Here is a 22,072-nt window from a genome sequence, read left to right on the forward strand (position 1 = left end):
AGTGTGAGGGGTTCTCTGGGCAGATTAAAAAATAATAATCATTGAGTCTGGAGAACCCATTTAAAGGGGTTGTCCACTTTATTTATGTTGATGACCTACCCTCAGGATAGGTCATCAATATCATATAAGTGAGGGTCCGAAATCTGGAATCCCCGACGATAAGCCGTTTAAAGAGAAAGCGGCGCTCATTCTTCTTGGTTTACCTGCTCGCCGTCGCAACAGCAGCGGTGAGCAGGTGTAAATACATCTCAGCTGTCCCATTCACTTTTATAGGATGGCTCCTTCCCATTCAAGTAAAAAAAAAAAAAGCAGACAAGCCCTTTAAGGGAAAATTCTGTGAAAATGATAAATCGATAGACAACTGAGGGGAAGACATTGACGAACTCTGTGGTCTCAGAATAAAGGGCACTATAGAGAGATCAAGCACCTGCGATACGGCTTGCGGATTTCCAGTACTGGCAATGTAGTGGATAGGGCACAACGGGTTTCACCCCTCACATCGAAATTGGCAGTGAAAATTTTAAAAATATGTTGACGTGGCTTTTTCAAATCAACAATGCATATCAATGTCAGCGTGTAGATGAAATTCCTCCACCGGAAATTCTGTAGCTAGAACACTATGGGGGGAATTTATCATGAGGGGAATACGTGGAGTCAGTTTTGCTAGAGTCTGCGTTGGCATATTTTAGGTCATATTCATTAAATGTCGCATGTTGTTTGATAAATTAGTCTTTCTAGAAAAGCTCCTCCAGTTTCCCTGCCCCATCCTCCTACTGGGGTGAGAAGTCTCAATGATAAATCTGGAGTGAAATTTTGGAGTGACAAATCAGGGCCTCTGTGTCTATGCAACTGAATAGACCCGTCGTGTCGAATCGGAGATCTCTGGACAGCGCCAAAGGGGTTAAATCTCTCCACAAGAACTTTCTTTTCATGGAAAAAATAATAATAAAGTTATGGTTTTGAGATTCATCAATGAATTCTGACCTTCGTCACAAGATCACTGAATGAGACCCCGCTTTCCAGTTACCTCCTTCTTGGCCCGCTCTGCTCTGCGCAGATCCTGGCGTAGCGCTTCCACCTTCTGCACCACGCTCTCCATTTCCTCTTCCTTGTCGCGGAGCTGACGGACAAACTTCTGCTTGTGGGAGCGCAGCTCTGTGAGGCGCTCGTTCATCTCCTTCATCTCCTGTATGGTCAGCCTATGCTGGCTCTGCGCCTCCTTCAGCTCTTTGGTCTGCGACTTTAACTTATCGTTGGATTCCATCAGCTCCTAACACAATGTAAAGTATCACAGGAGACACGTAACCAAGAGCCACAAATCTCTGCACGTGGACACAAATCTGCTTTTTAAGGCCTTTGCTTTAGTTTTCTTGCACAGATTTTAACTTCATCATGTCTGATGCTCCATTAACATCCGGAGCTGCATCTACAATCCTGCTGGTTGCTGCTTGACATTTACCAGAACCTAGCACTATGTCTCTATAGTACAATAATCGATGAAGCATTGCTTTGTGGGAGATCTAATGCAGAGGGGCAGGCTTGTATTCTAGACTGCAGAACATGCAACAACTGCTGGGAGACTACAGCTCTGAGGTCTACAGAACAGTGAGTGCTGCTCTGCAGGATGTAACTCAGGATCAGTACAGGATAAGTAATGTATGTACACAGTGACTCCACCAGCAGAATAGTGAGTGCAGCTCTGGAGTATAATACAGGATGTAACTCAGGATCAGTACAGGATAAGTAATGTATGTACAGAGTGACTGCACCAGCAGAATAGTGAGTGCAGCTCTGGAGTATAATACAGGATGTAACTCGGGATCAGTACAGGATAAGTAATGTAATGTATGTACACAGTGACTCCACCAGCAGAATAGTGAGTGCAGCTCTGGAGTATAATACAGGATGTAACTCAGGATCAGTACAGGATTAGTAATGTATGTACACAGTGACTGCACCAGCAGAATAGTGAGTGCAGCTCCGGAGTATAATACAGGATGTAACTCAGGATCAGTACAGGATAAGTAATGTAATGTATGTACACAGTGACTGCACCAGCAGAATAGTGAGTGCAGCTCTGGAGTATAATACAGGATGTAACTCAGGATCAGTACAGGATAAGTAATGTATGTACACAGTGACTGCACCAGCAGAATAGTGAGTGCAGCTCTGGAGTATAATACAGGATGTAACTCAGGATCAGTACAGGAAAAGTAATGTAATGTTTGTACACAGTGAGACTGCACCAGCAGAATAGTGAGTGCAGCTCTGGAGTATAATACCATCATTTGGTTGACCGCTATTTCTCCAGACTCCCTCCCGGTTCCTCCGCACACTTACTGAGCGGTGTATGTGTTGTCAATAGGGAGTGTGGAGAAAGACGCTGTCTGACACTTCTAGCAGCAGCTTAGTTCCCGGGAGGATATTCACTTCGCCCGGTTCTTTTCTCCCTCACACATCATCTGTCAGGGAAGCTCCCCATAAAAATTAGACTGTCGGCCAAACCCACGGTTTCCTGTGCATTTCGCTGACATTACACTAATATGTATGGGGCCTTAATGTATGTACAAAGGGACACACTTTCATTTAGAGGATTTCTGCATGTGCCGAAGATCGGACTTTTCATAATTTTCCTTTAATATCATAAGACAAGTCTGATTTGTGGCTACCGCTCTCTTTTTTTTTAATGGTGGATGAGACATGCATTCCCTCGACTCTTCTATATCTATCCATCTATCTCATATCTCTCTATCTCATATCTATCTATCTGTTTCATATCTATCTCCCATCTATCTGTCTATCTGTCTGTCTGTCTCATATCTATCTATCCATCCATCACCCCCTCACCTTGTTAAGATCCTCCTTCTCCTGTTTCAGCATCTTCACCTGTTTTTCAAAGGCCTTGATCTGTTTCGAGAAATCCTCCAAATCCTGCCGTGTCACCCCACTCTTCTCCAGCTGCTGGTTGAGCTGACCGGGGCCTGGAAGATAAAAAATAAAATAAAATCCTCAATAAGGCGGCCAACAAAAGGGTTAATGAAAATAATCACCTGATCCCTTTAAAGGGATTGTACATGGTTATAAAAACATGACTTCTGTCTTCCAAAAACAGCGCCACTCCTGTCTAGAGGTTGTGTGTGGTACTGCAGCTCAGCTCCACTCACTGAGAGTTACCCCATACTCACCTGGGAATCGTACGGTAGAGTCTCCCTTCTTTAGCGTGTCACCCTAGTCTGACGGCGGTCTAGTGGTGAAGGACTTTGTCCATACAGGACGCCCCCAGGTTGCCATGTCCAATATAATGTGTTGCTGCTGATGTGCAATGCACCTGCTCATCCATCATGTATGGAGGGACACGCCCTTGGTATAAGGTGCACTACGTGGCAGTATAAGTCCGTGGCTGACATTCCTACCTTCTGCAGTATGTACACGTGGATGCAGTCCTCACAGATGCACTTTTAACTATCCCCTTTGGAATATGAGGAATTCCCCGCCATCTGCACAGAGTTATACGCCCGCCCCATCCCCCCTGTAACCGCCGGACATCTCACTATGGGGTATATTATGTAACGGTGCGCGGTTCGCAGGATGCTCCTGGTGAAATGACTTGAATGAACGACAAAATATTTTTAAAGGAAAACTTTGATCATTTCATAATTTCCCCTGGGGGGCTTCCCCCATACCACACCGATAATGACGGAGCGCGGAAACTGCAGAATGACAGCATTAATGCGTCCCATAAAACATCACTTCCATGCGGGAATTATTTAACCCCTTCCTGACGCTGCAATTTTCTGTAGTTTTTTTTTTTTTTTTTTTTTTTTTTTACTCTCTTCCTTCCCAGAGTACCCCTTTAAGATGTAAAGAATTATAAAAACAGGATATTTTCCATATATGCCCTGACCTAGTCTAGCTCACAACTGAGGGTTTGCTACAATGTATCAATGTACCAAAGAAATGTGGAAATGGGAATTTTAAGTCATTTTGTCTTGACACTACATTGTTATAATTTGTGCCAAATTGACTAAACGCCACATGCTGTATAAAAAACTTGGCGTTTTTTTTTTGTTTTTTTTCTAAATACCACATTTGTCTAGAGATTTCACATTTTTTACTTCACCTAAGTAATCTACATAGCCACACCCACTTTATCGCCAGGTAAGTCTTATTTTTGTGCAAAAAAAACGGCCAGCACCACAATCCAGCACTTTATTTTTTATTTTATTTTAAGGGGTTGTCTCATTACATCAGAGTATCCCCAATCCAGCAGAGGTGTCTGACTGGCAGGGGTCCAACCATTGGGGCCCCCACTGATCATGAGAACCGGGGCCCAAGTTCCATTGTTCGAATGGAGCGGAACACACATGAACGCTGCCGTCCCATTCAACGCTATGGTAATGCCATCGACAGTGGAGTACAAGCCCCATGCTATCTCAGCCCACCAGAGCAGGTGAGTTTGCTGCTCCATTCAAACGAGGGAAATCAGACCGCCTGTAGTCGGACCCTCGCCGATCGGACACATCCGCCATCCTATGGATAGAGGATAGGTTTTAGTAATGGAACAACCCCTTTAAAGGGGTTTTCCCATGAAAAATATTCTACATTTTTCAAACCTAGATCTGAATTCTTTTGCGATTGCATGTAATTAAAAATTTAGTACAGCCGCTGAAATATTCACGGAAATCTATCTGTATAGCGCCACCTGCTGTTTGCCGTTTTCTAATTTCTCTGTCCTTCTCACTGAGGTTGACCAAAATACTCTGCTCAGTTCTGTCCTTCAACTGCCACCACCAGCAGCAGCAGAAAGGACACGCCCCGCTGAGAAAGGACACGCCCCGCTGAGAAAGGACACACCCCGCTGAGAAAGGACACGCCCCGCTGAGAAAGGATACGCCCCCTAAACGGTCAGCTTGAAATAAATCTAGCAGAGCAATGAATGTGGAGATCTCTGGATCCATGTGAGGTACAGGGCCGGTTGTAAGTTTGTTAGAAAGAGATCGTCATGTACTACATGACATTTTTATTTTTTTACATTAGTCAAGGGGTAACCCCTTTAAGGCAGAAAACTGCCAAAAATTAAATGATAAATTTCCCCCTTTGACCCTAGGCAGAGAGTTACACCACAGCCATGAGGATTGGCTATGCAGTACTAAACCCTTGTGTGTATGACCCACAAGGATGTGTGTATGACCCACAAGGATGGATGTAAACAGGACGGCCTCCATTCACTGACAGGTAGCAGAAACCTATAATGAAAGCGGTAGAGCATTTTATTATATGCGGATCGAGCTTGATCAGGTCACCTAACGAGAGGTTAGGAATGGGGGGGGGGGTATTTCTAGGCGGGCACCAGTAGCTGGTCGCTGTAGGCTTTCTTCTGTACACTGGGGCTGCGGAGGACACATTCCAGCCGGGGCGAGCAGTATGCGGACTATGAAGGGCAGACAGGTGTGCGCCTGTTTACACACAGATTATGTGCTAAAATCAGCACCAGATGTCTCCCCCGTCCGGGGATAACACAGGCCAAACAATCCCTGCTTTAAAATAGGATAAGAGTGAACTCCGGGAAAAAAAGGGTAATTCCTTCATAAAATAAACCAGCGCTGGAATGGCGTTCAGAGGCCGATCCCCGATTAACAGTCTGTGACTCAGTTCTGCGGGTGGTTATTTGTAGATCAGGCACCGACCCAATATCTTATTTCCTGCACGTGTGACCTTATTATAATGTATCCATGGAAATGAGAACGACAAGCGCTCCAGGAAAGAGAATATATATTAATCTGATATACAGGGAGCTAATATCTCAGAAAGTATTCATCTACGTAGGGGCAGTATTATAGTAAGTAGGTATATTCTTGTACATAGGAGCAGTATTATAGTAGTTATATTCTTGTACATAGGAGCAGTATTATAGTAGTTATAGTCTTGTACATAGGAGCAGTATTATAGTAGTTATATTCTTGTACATAGGAGCAGTATTATAGTAGTTATATTCCTGTACATAGGAGCAGTATTATAGTAGTTATATTCCTGTACATAGGAGCAGTATTATAGTAGTTATATTCTTGTACATAGGAGCAGTATTATAGCAGTTATATTCTTGTATATAGGAGCAGTATTATAGTAGTTATATTCTTGTACATAGGAGGTAGTATTATAGTAGTTATATTCTTGTACATAGGAGGTAGTATTATAGTAGTTATATTCTTGTACATAGGAGGCAGTATTATAGTAGTTATATTCTTGTACAGAGGAGCAGTATTATAGTAGTTATATTCTTGTACATAGGAGCAGTATTATAGTAGTTATATTCCTGTACATAGCAGCAGTATTATAGTAGTTATATTCCTGTACATAGGAGCAGTATTATAGTAGTTATATTCTTGTACATAGGAGCAGTATTATAGTAGTTATATTCTTGTACATAGGAGGTAGTATTATAGTAGTTATATTCTTGTACATAGGAGGTAGTATTATAGTAGTTATATTCTTGTACATAGGAGCAGTATTATAGTAGTTATATTCTTGTACATAGGAGCAGTATTATAGTAGTTATATTCTTGTACATAGGAGGCAGTATTATAGCACTTATATTCCTGTACATAGGAGCAGTATTATAGTAGTTATATTCTTGTACATAGGAGCAGTATTATAGCAGTTATATTCTTGTATATAGGAGGCAGTATTATAGTAGTTATATTCTTCTACATAGGAGCAGTATTATAGTAATTATATTCTTGTACATAGGAGCAGTATTATAGTAGTTATATTCTTGTATATAGGAGCAGTATTATAGTAGTTATATTCTTGTACATAGGAGGCAGTATTATAGCACTTATATTCTTGTACATAGGAGGCAGTATTATAGTAGTTATATTCTTGTACATAGGAGCAGTATTATAGCAGTTATATTCTTGTATATAGGAGGCAGTATTATAGTAGTTATATTCTTCTACATAGGAGCAGTATTATAGTAATTATATTCTTGTACATAGGAGGCAGTATTATAGTAGTTATATTCTTGTACATAGGAGCAGTATTATAGTAGTTATATTCTTGTACATAGGGGGCAGTATTATAGTAGTTATATTCTTGTACATAGGGAGCAGTATTATAGTAGTTATATTCTTGTACATAGGGGGCAGTATTATAGTAATTATATTCTTGTACATAGGAGCAGTATTATAGTAGTAACATTACTGTACATCATGAAAATCCATACAGCTGCAGGTTAAGTGTTGTATAAAATTAACACCTAAAGAAAATGGAGCAGGTATATCGGTATTATAATAATATGATTCTCTTCTTAGGACAATGTAAACTTATGAATTAGCCCTATAAAATTAGTAGGAGGATGGAATCCATCTTATTAGCTGACGTGCCTGACTACAGAGGAGGATCCTGGGACACGGCAATGACTGTCTCCTCGGGTGAGACGCTGTGGTTTGCAGTTCGGAGGCTTTGGCTCTCTCGTCTTTACTACTAATGAGCTTCTTGTAAAAGAAAAATATGACTATTAAAACACTGAGAAAATCTGCAGAACTGGATCCAAACTCTGCTCAAAGCACAAAGTGAGATTCCTAAAAAATATCTGAGTGCATAGGCAATGGAACGCGGGGCTGGTGGGACGTAGCATTGCTGGTGATATGAAATATTGGGGTTTGGCAGGGTTGCCCAGATTCTGATGTAATGATACGCTGCGCACAGGAAGAAGTAGCTGGATCCGCAGCGCGCTGTCTTCTCCAGGAGAACGAGCCAAGACAAATCTGCTCTCTGTGTTATCTTTCACAGAACTGGCACCGGCAGAGCAGGAGTCTTAAATTTTTAAAAAAATGTTCTCCTGTGTTACCGAAACAGCAGAGGCCTGCTCCGCTCGGCCTGGATTGGAAACACATGCGAGAGGCAGCTCCGGCTTCATGAGCCCAGTGAGTCACCGCGAAGACATCTCAAGCAGCAGCAGTTCAAATGTAATTGGGGGGGCACCGGGTCGGCGGTACAACTTCTCCTAATGCTCCATTAGGTTATTAGTGCTGGGAAATTTAGAGGGGGGGGGGGGGTGTCAATTTTATGTAAAGGAAGCTTAAAGGGGTATTCCGTTTACAATCAGTTATCCTATAAGTGTCTGAACTTAAAGGGTCTGACTGCTGGCACTGCCATTGAGCACGAGAACGGGGGTCCCGTCTGAATGGAGCAGCAGTCTAACTCTCTATGCCAACCCTAGGGGGCTGCCCAAAAAAAGGGGAGTGCTGTACTCTATCATCTTCGGCATTTGCATAGAGATTAGTGGAGCGGCGCAAGGGCTTATTAAGACCGCCTTTGTGCTTTATTTTCTAACCATTTGCAAGATCTCTGCTTGCTGTTAGAGAATGGGAACATCCTAGTTTACTAATATTTCTGACAGCTGAAGTTCTGATACATTTGCGTCCCATCTGTCCAATCATAACCACATCTGTAAAACTTCCATGACATAATCAACAGGCTGCGGATGTAATAAATCTGCCTAGAAAATGTCTGCACCACATGAATGAGATTTTGTCATATCTCACTTACTCTCACGGGTAAAATCTGCAGCAGACCTTCCACATGTGAACATGGCCTTAGATCTGTACAGCTTTTCAGGCTCCTCTCCAATCCCGGTCCCGTTCTTGAGATAGGAGCGGGTCCCAGAGGTGGGAACCACACCTAACGGACATGTGCCATATCCCGTGGATATTCCATAAGTGCCCAGATGGGTTAACCCGTTTAACCTACGAAGTCTCACTTGAAATGCGTAAGCTGTTTTAACACTTCGGACTGTAGGACATCAACCTATGTTTTGAAATGAATGAATCTGGGAGCCGGACCTGCTTCTCCGTGCAAGCCTAAAGGGCTTCCGAGCCAATCCAAGCAGTCAGGTGGGGGCGACTGTACAGACTGGGCGGCAAATACACAGAAGACATTTCGCTGAGTCTGCTGTCTCGGATGACGCGTTTCCTGCCTTGTGAGTCAGTGATTACACACGGTGGTGGTCTCATGTACTCCCTAGGCCCCACACATACAACCATATCCGCTCTGCAGTCTGCAGATCCGCTAAATATGGATACTGGTTGTATGCATAGCGCACATTTTCTTCTAGAACTGGCTATTCTTGTCTGCAAAAAAGGCAAGAATAGGACATGTTCTTCAATTTGCGGAACAGCCATTTTTTGCGAACCCATTGAGATGAATGGTTCCACGTGCGACCCGCAAATACTGCCGATCGGCTGTGGACCCAAAGAACGGCGGTGTGCATGAGGCCTTACCGGCATGCCGCTCACGTGGTGCCCCACAATGGGAAACTGTTACAGAAAGCAGATGTGTATGGAGCCGAGCAGATTGCTATCCCGGCAGCATGTGGGAAGCGCTGGAGCAGATTGTTTCCATATCCTCAGCTGCACAACGTCGCCTTTATAGTCTATGTGAGAGCTGCACAGCAACCCCATGAATCCAACGTATGTCTATGTGCCAAGCTGAGGGAGAAGCTGTCCAGCTACCAAACTGTGGCCAAGTGTCCGCCATTTATTCTGTACTATACACGGAAAGCGTAAATCCTAATCAACATTGTGTGTGCACTTCACAGCGTGAAGTTCAGAAACTATGAAAACACTTTAATTTATTGATTAGTTATGTCTCCCGCTCCTGTTACATGCAGAGCTACATTCACAATTCTGCACACTTCTATTCCTGTTACATCTAGAGCTACATTCACAATTCTGCACACTTCCTATCCTTTTACATCCAGAGCTGCATTCACAATTCTGCATACTTCCTATCCTGTTACATCCAGAGCTGCATTCACAATTCTGCATACTTCCTATCCTGTTACATCCAGAGCTGCATTCACAATTCTGCACACTTCTTCTCCTATTACATCCAGAGCTGCATTTACAATTCTGCATACTTCCTCTCCTGTTACATCCAGAGCTGCATTCACAATTCTGCATACTTCCTCTCCTGTTACATCCAGAGCTGCATTCACAATTCTGCACACTTCTTCTCCTATTACATCCAGAGCTGCATTTACAATTCTGCACACTTTTTCTCCTATTACATCCAGAGCTGCATTTACAATTCTGCACAATTCCTCTTTGCTCTCTCAGGTTTAGGGATCTCGCATCTATCAACAGACTATACAAAGTGTGCATTGCTGTAGCGCACGTTGGAAGATCCATGGACTGCAGTGCAATATGGGGCGTACCAGTTGTAAGCCAGCAGAATTGTGACTGCAGCTCTGAATGTTATGTTGGATTATTAGTTTGTCATTCGGTCATATTACTAACTATAGGAATTTCATGTCCTGTGAGTGCATTTGCCCTTTAAGAACGCGCGGTTGATGCATGCGGCAATGCCAGGGCAGCGCGGCTCCTTAATAGCACTTTGCTGGCATTTCATTAGACCCGACTAAACGATTTTCAGTATCTGCTCCCAGCTGAGTTCATAATGGAATCAGGTCTTCTAAGAACACCCAGAGACCTGGCACACATTTTGCATCTCAGACTCCAGATAACAGATCTTGCTAATGTCTGCCTGCAAAACACGGGCACAACAACTCCTAATATTAACCGAAAGGGGAAAGCCAGCCGTAAAGGAGTCCAGAGCAAATCTACAGCCGCAGATCAAATGAGCATCAGCCCCTCTCTAGCAACATGGACGCTACGTGCCCCCTTGTCACTAACTGTATACTGCGCTTAACCTACTTGTGTGTTGCCGAAGATCCCTCTGCACATTTTAGGCCCCTTGCAGACGAGCGTGTGCGGATTAGGTCCGGATGTGTTGCGAATGCGTTTAGTGAAAAATGTGCGATTTCGCAAACAAAGTCATTCAGTTTTGGCTGCGGTCGCGTTGAGTTGTTCAGTTTATATCTCGCGGGTGCAATGCGATTTAATGCGTTTTGCACGCGCGTGATAAAAACCTGAATGTTTACAAACAATATCTCTTAACAACCATCCGTGAAAAACGCATTGCATCCGCACTTGCTTGTGGAACGCTACGCGATTTTCACGCTTCTCCATTCACTTCCATGGATCTGCACAGACGGATCCGTTCAGATAATACAACCGCCTGCATCCGTTCAGAACAGCTCCGTTTGTATTATCTTTAACATAGCCAAGACGGATCCGTCTTGAACACCATTGAAAGTCAATGGGGAACGGATCAGTTTTCTATTGTGTCAGAGAAAACGGATCTGTCCCCATTGACTTACATTGTGTGTCAGAACGGATCCGTTTGGCTCAGTTTCGTCAGACGGACACTAAAACGCTGCAGGCAGCCTCCAGAGCGGAATGGAGACGGAACGGAGGCAAACTGATGCATTCTGAGCGGATCCTTTTCTATTCAGAATGCATTAGGGCACAACTGATCCATTTTGGACCGCGTGCGAGAGCCCTGAACGGATCTCACAAACCGAAAGCCAAAACACGAGTGTGAAAGTAGCCTAAGGAAAAATGTACCATGGCAGCTCAAAACAGGTGATCAGTGGGGAGCTGAACCTCCAGCGATCGGATGACCTATCCTGAGGACAGGTCATCAATACTTGTAGCCTGGACAAACCCTTTAATCAGAGGACTGAGACTAGTATCCCCGACTGGTCCGCGGGACATGAAAGTCTGTAAAGCAGCTCAGTGGCGTATCCAAGGGCACACTAAATTATTAGCTAATGCGTCAACAGTGAAGATAAACCCTATAGCTAATTTGGGGTATTTGGTAGTCATAAAGCAAAAGTACAGAAGAAAGACAACCAAAACCTACCTTGTGTTTTTAACTTGTCTATTTCGTCCTTTAAGGATTTAATTTCCAAGTCTTTGCTTGCTGTAACAGGGCCGTCTACTGCCGAATACTGAAGAGCCTGGACAGCCTGGGTAGATTCTGGGAAAGAAAATGATAATTAATGTGAAGCCTGTGAGCTGTAAAACACAGCACTAACACCGGATACCATGGTGGTTGAAGTTAAAAGCAGATTGGACAGCCCCTTTAAGAGGGCTTCTTCCTTCCAGCTGGGTTACCTTGCAGCTTCCTGCTCAGTTCCACTTTCTCTTGTTCCAGACGACGTATCCTCCTCTCATATGCCTCGGTGGCCAGGCTGTCTTCTAGCGTCCTCTGGACATTGGCGTCTAGGTCTGTGCTGGATTTTCCCAAGGTATGTCGCATCGAACTTCTGTCTGACAGTACACTGACGGAGCACAACAGAGTCACAACCACGGCGTCAGGAACATCAATGCAAGCGGCCAAATATACAGCATCTTACCAGTTACTTGTGTAAGTGAACCCCACAAATGGCAGATGGTGCCCAGAAAATCCAGTGTGAGTTGATGGAGGCATCGTCTCCTGCAAAGGGGAACAGATATTGTGTTAAAATACAAGAGGCTCCACACAACTTTCAAAAGAAAACGGACCAGGAAGACAGAGAGCAACTTTCCTCCAACCACGAATATGCCTCTAGGGGGCGCAGTCGCACCCAGGTGCTGGTGTCAGGAGGACCACATACAAATACTTACAGAGTTTTTCAAACAGTCGTCATCCACGTCGAAGTTGGACGTGTCGGTCGGGCTGCTGACTTCTGGGATGTAAGGTGCTTCACAGTTCCGAATGTTTTCCCAGTCGATTCCAGCAAAGAACGGGTGATTCTTAAAGTCCTCAATCCCGTTCTGACCCAAGCGATGCTCCCGGCTGCAGATGAGCCTCTTTATTAAGTCCTTTGCGTTTTCAGAGACATCCGCTAACTGAGATGGGAACTGGAACCGCTCCTTAAAAAAATCAATCAATCAATATGTAGCTTTTATCCCCCCATTAAAAAAATGAAATAAAATAAAACATCTGGGAAATCTGGGTGACAACCCATATGGCTATTATTACAGCTCCACTCTATTCTCCCTGGAGTATCTGCCACTCAGAGGCCTAGGAAAGTTGGGTGATGTCTCATGTGGTTAACTCTTTCTAGCTGCTGTCTGCTCTGGCTTAAGCCTCATGCACACAACCGTGTCCGTATTTCGGGCCACAATATGGATACCTTTCATGCGCTCTCCGTATTTTTCTCAGTCCCATCAATAGAAAGGACTAGCCTTCTCTGCAATACGGACCCGAATACGACTATAATTTGTGGAACGGCCGCACAAGTCCACAAAAGAATTTGGATGTGTGCATGACCCCAAAGAAGTGAATAGGTCAGTGAGTTAACTTCAAAACATGTCGATCGCACATGGATAAAAAATACGGTCATGTGCTTGAGGGGTTACACTATGGCCACATGCAGATTACAAAGTCACATTGCGACATCGCAGCTAGTGACTGTAAGTGGGCTCACGTTGCTACCCCCATTCTAGCTTGACTGATACAACAGTCACAAAAATCCAACCATTTTGGATTTTTTATCACAGGTTGCATGAGAGTCTACTATCACAGCGATGCATGTGACGGCAATTTCAGCATCTGGATCCAGAAGAAAATAGCTTGCAAAAGTTCTCCGGATCTGGCATAGCCGGATAGTGCTGGCTTTTGGCCAGACGAAAAACGTAGCATGCAACGTTTTTTTGGCTGGCCAAAGCCCAGCACTCATTCCAGAAAGTGGCTGGATTCTCGCTGGATCCCATTACAGTTTATAGAGTCCGATGGTGCGCTGCGCTATCAAGCTATGCCCAATCCGGAGAACTCCAGCAGGCTGTTTTCTGCTGGGACAGCCTGTAGGATCTGGGATGGTGCAAATGTGAACGTATCTTAAAAGACTTGGGGTCCATTCAAACGTCCGCAACTGTTTTGAGGTCCGCAAAACACGGACACCGGCCATGTGCGATCCGCATTTGGCTGGCACTATAATAGAAATGCCTTTTCTTGTCCGGACAAGAATAGGACATGTTCTATTTTTTTGCGGGGCCGTGGAATGGAAGTGCGGATGCAGACAGCAAACTGTGTGCTGTCCGCATCGTTTGCAGCCCCATTGAAAATGAATGGGTCCGCACCCGTTCTGCAAAATTGCAGAACTGATGCAAACCCATTTTGCGGATGTGTGAATGGACCCTTAAGGTCAGATGACACGTAACAGTATAGCCCTAAGCTCTTTTACCTCCGTGGAAAGTAGACAATCCCTTTAAATTTAATTTGCACGACAAACCTGAGTATAACACTCACTTTGTGATTCATGATCTTCCCATAAGTCTCCACTAAGGACTCTGCATAGAATGGCGTTTCACCATACAGCATTTCGTACATGCAGACCCCGAGGGACCACCAGTCACACTCCGGCCCGTACTTCCCCTTCCCGTCTTCCATCGCCTGGAGGATTTCAGGAGAGATATAGTCCGGAGTCCCGACAGCCACCGACGACTGGACCTAGAGAGAGGACATGCGTTACGACACAGGACGACCAGAACGAAGGGGACAGCCCCAATGCTGTGCTTTAACCTGTTACCTTCGCACCCGTGCGTTCTGGAAGCGCAGACATAAGGCACAATATCCGTGCAAAAGCGTCTGAGCAGACGGCCATCCTCGAGTGTGAACCTAATTGTGCTCAGTGTGCAGAGGCAGATGCGGTGGAGCAAAACAAGGTGCGCCTATGAGCCATGCACCGTCTGCTCGTACCCCTGACCCTAGATTTATCACTGTGACCTGCTCTGAGATCTGCTCCTTACTTTTTATTAAGTTGACCATATAAAAAAAAAAAAAAAAGACAGTCGGAATACTAACATCATTGGATTGGAAAACTGGAAAAAAAGCCACAAGGTCCTAGCAAAGTAGAATAAATCATCGTTAATCACTAATATTGTACACACTACACCGTATACACTTCTCATCTCATAGTCACATGTCAGGATCACCATCCCCCCCCCCCCCCCCCCTTAATTTAACAGTTTTAAGTTGCGTTCAAGATGGCGGCTCACTATAGTAATAAGGAAGGGATGGCAGAAGCTCGCTCCAAGATTTCGGGTCACGGTGGAAGGGGGAGGGTTAGACTTTATTGGATTTCACTGTTCTCTTGAGAAAAGTGGCGCCGGTGGCCGCTGATTTTCATCTATATAGGAAGCACAACGATGGATGATCCCTTCATTTCTTCTCGTTTATCGAAACTAGCCAACCAAGGTGCAGTTTTCAATTTTTTTTTTTTATTTCCAGAGCGGATTAACCCCTTAACAACTGCCCATACGTGTTTTCTACTTGCAGTCATTGAGGGGCCTTCTTCTATAGCACTGTGGAATAAGCCCTGCAAGGGGGTCCAATGCTGCCAGGATTGGAGGAACCCAAAAATCCTGGCAGTTTAACCCTTTTAGTCATGCCGCAGTCACTATTGACCCGGGTCACCTGATTTTCTGGTCACAGTCTGGGGGGCCCCTGTGCAGTCAGCTCTGGGGACCTAAAAAGGAGAAGTGACTGGTCTTCAGATTATGTATTGTGAATCCATTGTCCTTTTCCCTTTGGCCATTTTCCTATCGCCTGGGAGGAATATGGCGACAACTTACCGTCCCGTCTTCCATCAGCTTCAGACAGGAGCCAAAATCCGCCAGGCGAATGTGTCCGTTCATATCCAGCAAGATGTTATCGGGCTTTATGTCCCTGGACGGAGGAGATGAAAGAGAATAAGATGAGTGAGAGTCCGTCCGGTCGGTGTAATCTCATATATGAGGCGCGATGCGAGAGCAGATCAATCACAAGCATGGGGAATAGTACAGGATTATTAAGTGACATACAAGGATATAGCAGAGTCAGACTTGTCATTCAGCAGCTCTATGGTCTATGTTTGTATCTGCAGTCCTATGTAAGATCACGCTGTGATACTGACCTGAGTTCAGCCAAGTGACAATCTCTGCTCTGCTATACCAGGAGCAACTGCACCCTTTACAATATGTCCCATTAGATGATATTATAGGCATTTGGACAAACCGTCCGTGGGACCTCCGGAGACCTATATGAGGGTACGGATGTAGCAGAGTTTTGTGTGCGATCTGGCATAGCTTATGATGACATCACAATGTGTTTTACATAGGACTGCACCTTGAAACCTACTGCGTTACATTACATCTCGAAGAATCAGCTGTTGGTCAGGGAACTGGCGGTTGACTGGGAATTTTGCCACTGGGGAAATTAGTTATTACACAGCGTCCATTCAAAATCAACGAAGCTCTCCTCCAGAAGGAAGAAGACTGTCTCTCTGGTTCCAAGTTGCTCCCTCAAGATGGCACTGGAGACTCTACCTTCTGGAGGATAGCCATTTTCCCATGGTGCACATAGGGTTATATGCGTTGCGGATTTATTGTTCCGATTTTGCAGGCGGAGAACCCAGATCGATAAAAAAAGGTCAATTTATGTTAGCAATTTTCACACTTTGCAAAGCGTAGGGTGAAATCCACAGCAAAAGCTCACGGAGAGTCTGCTGCGGATCTGCTGCTGAGCATTTCCGTCCTGTGTGGACGCACACACGGGGTGGAATCTCCACGTTTCCGTCATAAAGTCCACAACAAATTGGTTGCAAAATCCGTGTGTGGATTTGCTGGAGATTTTGCTGCAGATTTAAAACCCGCATCGTCGGTCAGTTTGGGCTGCAGATTTTTTTTGCAGCTTGTGGCGGGTTTACCACAGGCAGGTCTGCAGCGCTTCAGACTTGCGTTTTAGCGTGATCCGGCAGGGATCAGCAAAAATGCTTCCGTTATTGATAATACAACCGTCTGCATCCGTTATCGGATCCGGTTGTATTATCTTTAAAATGACAAAGACAGATCCGGAACCATTGTAAGTCAATGGAGGCCGGATCTGTTTTCTATCGTGTCCGAGAAAACGGATCTGACACCATTGACTTGCATTGTCTGTCATGCTGGATCTGTTTTGATTCGCATCCCATGCTGGACACAAAACCACAGCTTGCAGCCATTCTGAATGCATTTTGGAGCTCTCCGATCTGTTCAGTTAAGTTTTGTCCCCATTGAAAATAAATGGGGACAAAACGCAAGGGTTTTTCTCCAGTATTGAGACCGGAAAAGTTAAAGGCAAGTGTGAAAGTAGCCTAAGACTCCTTACATCACCTGGATCTTCCCAAGGAGAACCAGTTCCTTCCCAGCGCTGCTTCGAGGCATCTCCCCATGCAAACCAGGACCCTGCTCTGTGCTGATGAGCAGCAGCGCTGTCTACAGATGGCCGATATCCCTAGTGACGGCTCCACGTTGTCTTTCAGGGTAGACACCTGTAGGTGGCACTAGAGAGGCGCTTCTTGTCTTTGTTCTTTTTTTTTTTTTTAATGGTCATGGGAGTGGTTCCCTTTAAATGACATGAAAGGACTTATCAGCCCTTCCCGGGCACATATAATCTGTATACATGCCTTTACTATGGGAACCCTTTGCTGATAAAAGGGAAAAGCTTTCTATAAATTTACTGACTTCCAAAAGAGAAAAGGATGTGACGCCGTGATTCCAGGGACGGACATGTCACCGCTCCCAGCCGACAGCATGGAAATAAAAACTCCTGACCGCGTGCCTAAGAAAACACTGAGTATTTATAGCTAGGCGGAGAGCGACCAGGAAAGCAGCGGATTAGGAGGTTATTTGTATCCACTGGGGCCGAAGAGAAAATGCAAAAGTAGTTTAATACGTGACCCTCCATATTCTTACTGGTATCATGCATCAATGCCGGGCACGACCGCAGTCTTCTTCCATGCCCAGCGATGTGCCAGGCTGCAGATGTACGGATTTCTATATAAGTAGGAGAAGAATCTAGCTACTTCGTTCCCCAGTGATGCCACCAAGGAACGACTGTACGTCCTTCAAGAAGCGATGTATTCACCAATGACCATATGCTCTGCCCATTTATATTGGTAATGTCCCCAAAAATCTACCGGACCTCAAGGGTCCCAAACCAGACCCCAGATTAAATATAGACTCCCCCCCCCCCCCCCCAAGAAGTTAGTAGTAAGTAGTACAGCGCTAGATTTAAGATGATTGGAATACTTTAACAATACCCACAAGATAGATATGATTACCGTATACTACAGTGAGCGGGGCCCGGTGTAGTACAATACAGTGACTGCACCGGGCCCCGCTGCCATTACAGAAACAGATGCCGGCCCCCATTCACTACACAGGGACACTTATGGGGGATCTGTGGATGACATATAGCATCTTATCTTATGTGTCATCCACATATGCCCCCCATAGCAGTGCCATCCACATATGCCCCCCCATAACAGTGCCATCCAAAATATGCCCACCCATAACAGTGCCATCCACAGATGCCCCCCCATAACAGTGCCATCCACAGATGCCCCCCCATAACAGTGCCATCCACAGATGCCCCCCCATAACAGTGCCATCCACAGATGCCCCCCCATAACAGTGCCATCCACAGATGCCCCCCCATAACAGTGCCATCCACAGATGTCCCCCCATAACAGTGCCATCCAGAGATGCCCCCATAACAGTGCCATCCACAGACCACCATTAGTTCAAAACCCACCAAATTGCGACCTTTGGTTCTAAATTATTTTTTTCTTATTTTCCTCCTCAAAAACCTGCGTCTTATAGGGCGAAAAATATGGTATATGAGTTTCTGTCTGTCTGTTCTTTATGCGCGACCAAACGACTGGACCGATCTTCACCAAATTTGGCACATAGGTACATCAGGTGTCCGGGAAGGTTTTAGACCAGGTCTCAGCTCTCTAGGACCGTTCCTGGGATATTCCCAAAAAATGACCTGCATTAGCCAATACAAGCCTGCCAGCCTTTCACTTAAATCCTAACTGCCATACACACGGTCACATGTCCCTTATCAGCCTATAGAAGCTCGCAGGTCCTCCACATACACACAGTTTTACTCCAGGTTTCCATAACAACCCAGCCATTTTTGTTCACTGCTGTAGGTCAGCTTTAAAAGGGGCAGGGCGTCCACGACGACATGTGTTGCTTGACAATATGTCTCACGACACATGGTGCACAACTACACTGCTTCATTGATGTCGCACGACAATTTTTATAATGATAGGCTATGGTGTTGCACTGCTACATGCTGCGCCATCTTGGATGGAGTTTTTGCGAGTCTCGTGTCGCAGTATGTCGCATGTCGCAGTGCGACACCATAACCTATCATTATAAAAACTGTGGTGCGACATTGGTGCGACAAAATGTCGTCATGTAGTCCTAGCCTTAAAGAGGCAGGGCGCGTGGAGGTCACTGTTAAGGGGGCAAGGGCAACTATTAAAGGGGCAGTTGCTGCGGAGGTCACTGTTAAGGGGCAGGGGCCACTATTAAAAGGGCAGGCCGCTGTGGAGGTCACTGTTAAAGGGGCGGGCACTGTGGAGGTCACTGTTAAAGGGGCAGGAGCCACTATTAAAGGGGCTGCTGCTGTGGAGGTCAATGTTAAGTCAGCAGGGTACTGTGGAGGTCACTGTTAAGGGAACGGGGTACTGTGCAGGTCACTGTAAAAAGGAACGGGGTACTGTGGCGGTCACAGAAAAGGGGACGATCCCCTATGGAGATCACTGTTAAGGGGCGGAGTGCTGTATAGGTCACTGTTAAGAGGGTGGGCCCCTGAGGAGGTCAATGTCAAGGGAGTGGGGTGCTGTGAAACTCACTGTTAAAGGGGCGGGCTGCTGTGAAGGTCAAAATTAAGGGGATTGGCTATTGTGGAGGTCCCATTTTAAGGAGGCGGGGCACTGTCAGGGGGCAGTGTTAAGGCGCGAGGGGCTGTGTTCACTGTTAAGGGGGCAGGGTACTGTAGAGGTCACTGTTATGGGGGATACTGTCGATATATTTTAATGACACACACAAACATTAAATGAAATAGATGAAATATACCTGTTAATATATATAAATATTTGCCACATAACTTGTCCCCAAAAGACCTTGGGGGGGGGGGGGGGGGGGGGGGGGCACAGACTTTTTTTGTACTATTTCCACTGTAACTGGAGCATCCAAATGAGCCCCAGTTACAGGGGAAACCAGCCTGCTGTATGGGGAAGGGAGGCTTTGTACAGGGCAGACCCTGCAGCTCTGCGCTCCTCTCCCCCCAAGACACCCGGCGACCACGTGATCGCTGGGTTTAAACTGCAGAGCGCTCCTTGAGAAGAAGGCAGAAGCGCTGATAAACTGCGCCTGCCTTCTCCTCGGCTCCCCCACTCTCACCTATAGCCAGGGACCCGTCCTGCTCCAGCACTCCTGCTACAGTGCAGGGGCTGTCATCCTTCCCTGTGCGGCGCTCCAGGAAGAAACGCGATCAGCTGCATTTCTGTCCAGCAGGTCGGGGGCCGCAAACCTTGGCTCTGGGGGCCGCAGGTTGTGCACCCCTGATCTAAACTAATACAGACCCCAGACTAGATCCCTTAAACAAATATAGAAATAAGACCCCAAAAGAAACAGACCCCAAAAGAAACAGACCCCAAACCAGTTCCCCTAAACAAATACAGACCCGAGACTAGACCCCAAAAACCAGAATCCCCAGACTAGTTGCCTACAAAAACAGATGCAAGACCAGACCCCCTGAAGAAATACGGACGGCAGACCTCTCCGTGTTCCTGTGGCTCACACGGCCCTGGAGAAGGTAAAGGGAATGGCGAGGACGACAAGCTGCACGGATGAGGCGAGACAAGCGTCAGCAGTCAGGACGAGGATCCTGGAAGACTTCACTGCTCTTCCGGGGAGTTCTCCCTTTTCTTGAGACTTTCCTGAACATTCTGGGGGAGGAGGCCATTGTGCATTTATCTGCAAGACCTAAATGGCTCTTATCACTCAGTCTATAAAGGGGTGAGCCGGGGCTGTGCATTTCTGTGGAGCCCGAGTGACTCTGAGACCAAATGATGCCTCGGTCAGGATACCCTTCTTGGAATGAAGCTGACCCGGCTTGTGCACATCTGTATGCATCCGTCACAATGCCCTGCAGCTTTACATTACAAGGGTATGGTCTGATGGCGGAAAATCTGTGCCATAAGCCCTCGGTGCTCATGCAGAGTCTCCAGGTTCATGAACTGAATTCCAGACCCACAGTAGAGACTGACGCTTAGAAAGACGGTCTAACTCAAGACCCCCATTCTGCAGCTCTCTCATGTGATGTACCAATATGAAGGAAGCCCAACAAGGCTGGAACTGGTGGATGAATAGAATTCCAAAACTAAAGTAAAGTAAAGACTGACACGGAGCAGCTGCACAGCAAAAGCACGATAGTAACTATGGACAACGTGATGGCGGCAGAGATGACTAAGGGGAAAAGAAGGTTGACGTCCGCCCTATGCGTGGTGTAGCGGGCGACTACAGGGCAGCATACAGAGCAGGACTGGCAGCTAGAAGAGGTAATTGGCACTATCGGGAGCCCGCAGCCCGGCTTATCGCTCCATGGCTCTGGGCCAAAGATTAAAAACTAAAGGCTGCAACCGGGCCAGCTAATTTCACGTCAAAGCTTTAGAGAGCGCTGCGGCACGGCGGCGTATTACTGCCCCTTAAAGGAGCGACTCTCTTAAGCTCCTTAGGAATGTCGGGGGCCATCTGCTGATGCCATCTGTCCCAAGGATTTTTAAAGAAAAGGCTGCGGCGGAATCTCAAGTATTTTCAGCTGCTGCTCACAGAGAAGTTACCTGGCGCCGTAAAGTAGCCGGAGCTGCGCTCTGCACCCCCTGCGCAAAGACAAAGACGGGGGCGTTTACTCCCAAGATCTGGAATCGTCACCTAGCGAAAAGTCCCACTGGGAAATCGGAGTGACAACCCGGCCAGCCGCAAAAGAAAACCCTAACGTAGTGGCCAACGATACCAGCCATATTTGTTCCTACCCAGCTTTCCAGGAAAGGGAAAAAAATTAAAAGGCCAACTCTTCTCATTGGGGTGTAAAGGGTTACTGGACGTAATGAGGGGGCAGCCCCGGGGTCGCCGCAGGACAAAGCGGCTGCAAACGAGACACCAGCGGCTGTAATCCTATAACATAAAAAGCTCAGGGAGTAAAGATAGCAAACATGGAGTCTGAAAGCCCTGCGCTCACTGACAGCACCAAGTCACCGCTTGAATCGTTCCTGAAATACTCTGTGCTGCTGGTAACCCATCTTCTTCCACGATCTCTCACTTGTCTCTACTTCCCTCCTCCATCATTACACTGCCTCGTGTCA

General features: G+C 46.0%; 1 protein-coding gene across 1 annotated transcript in view; it reads right to left on the reverse strand.

The window, feature by feature from the left end:
- Positions 1 to 22,072, reverse strand: part of CDC42BPA (CDC42 binding protein kinase alpha) — a 157,453-nt gene that overhangs the window by 39,869 nt on the left and 95,512 nt on the right. Inside the window, 8 exon segments of the mRNA XM_044288549.1 lie at positions 1,028 to 1,270; positions 2,848 to 2,981; positions 11,767 to 11,883; positions 12,021 to 12,187; positions 12,263 to 12,342; positions 12,513 to 12,761; positions 14,140 to 14,340; positions 15,465 to 15,558. Of these exon segments, the coding sequence (XP_044144484.1) occupies positions 1,028 to 1,270; positions 2,848 to 2,981; positions 11,767 to 11,883; positions 12,021 to 12,187; positions 12,263 to 12,342; positions 12,513 to 12,761; positions 14,140 to 14,340; positions 15,465 to 15,558 (1,285 nt within the window).

This window comes from Bufo gargarizans, chromosome 4 (assembly GCF_014858855.1).
Source record: "Bufo gargarizans isolate SCDJY-AF-19 chromosome 4, ASM1485885v1, whole genome shotgun sequence".
Taxonomy (NCBI): Eukaryota; Metazoa; Chordata; class Amphibia; order Anura; family Bufonidae; genus Bufo; species Bufo gargarizans.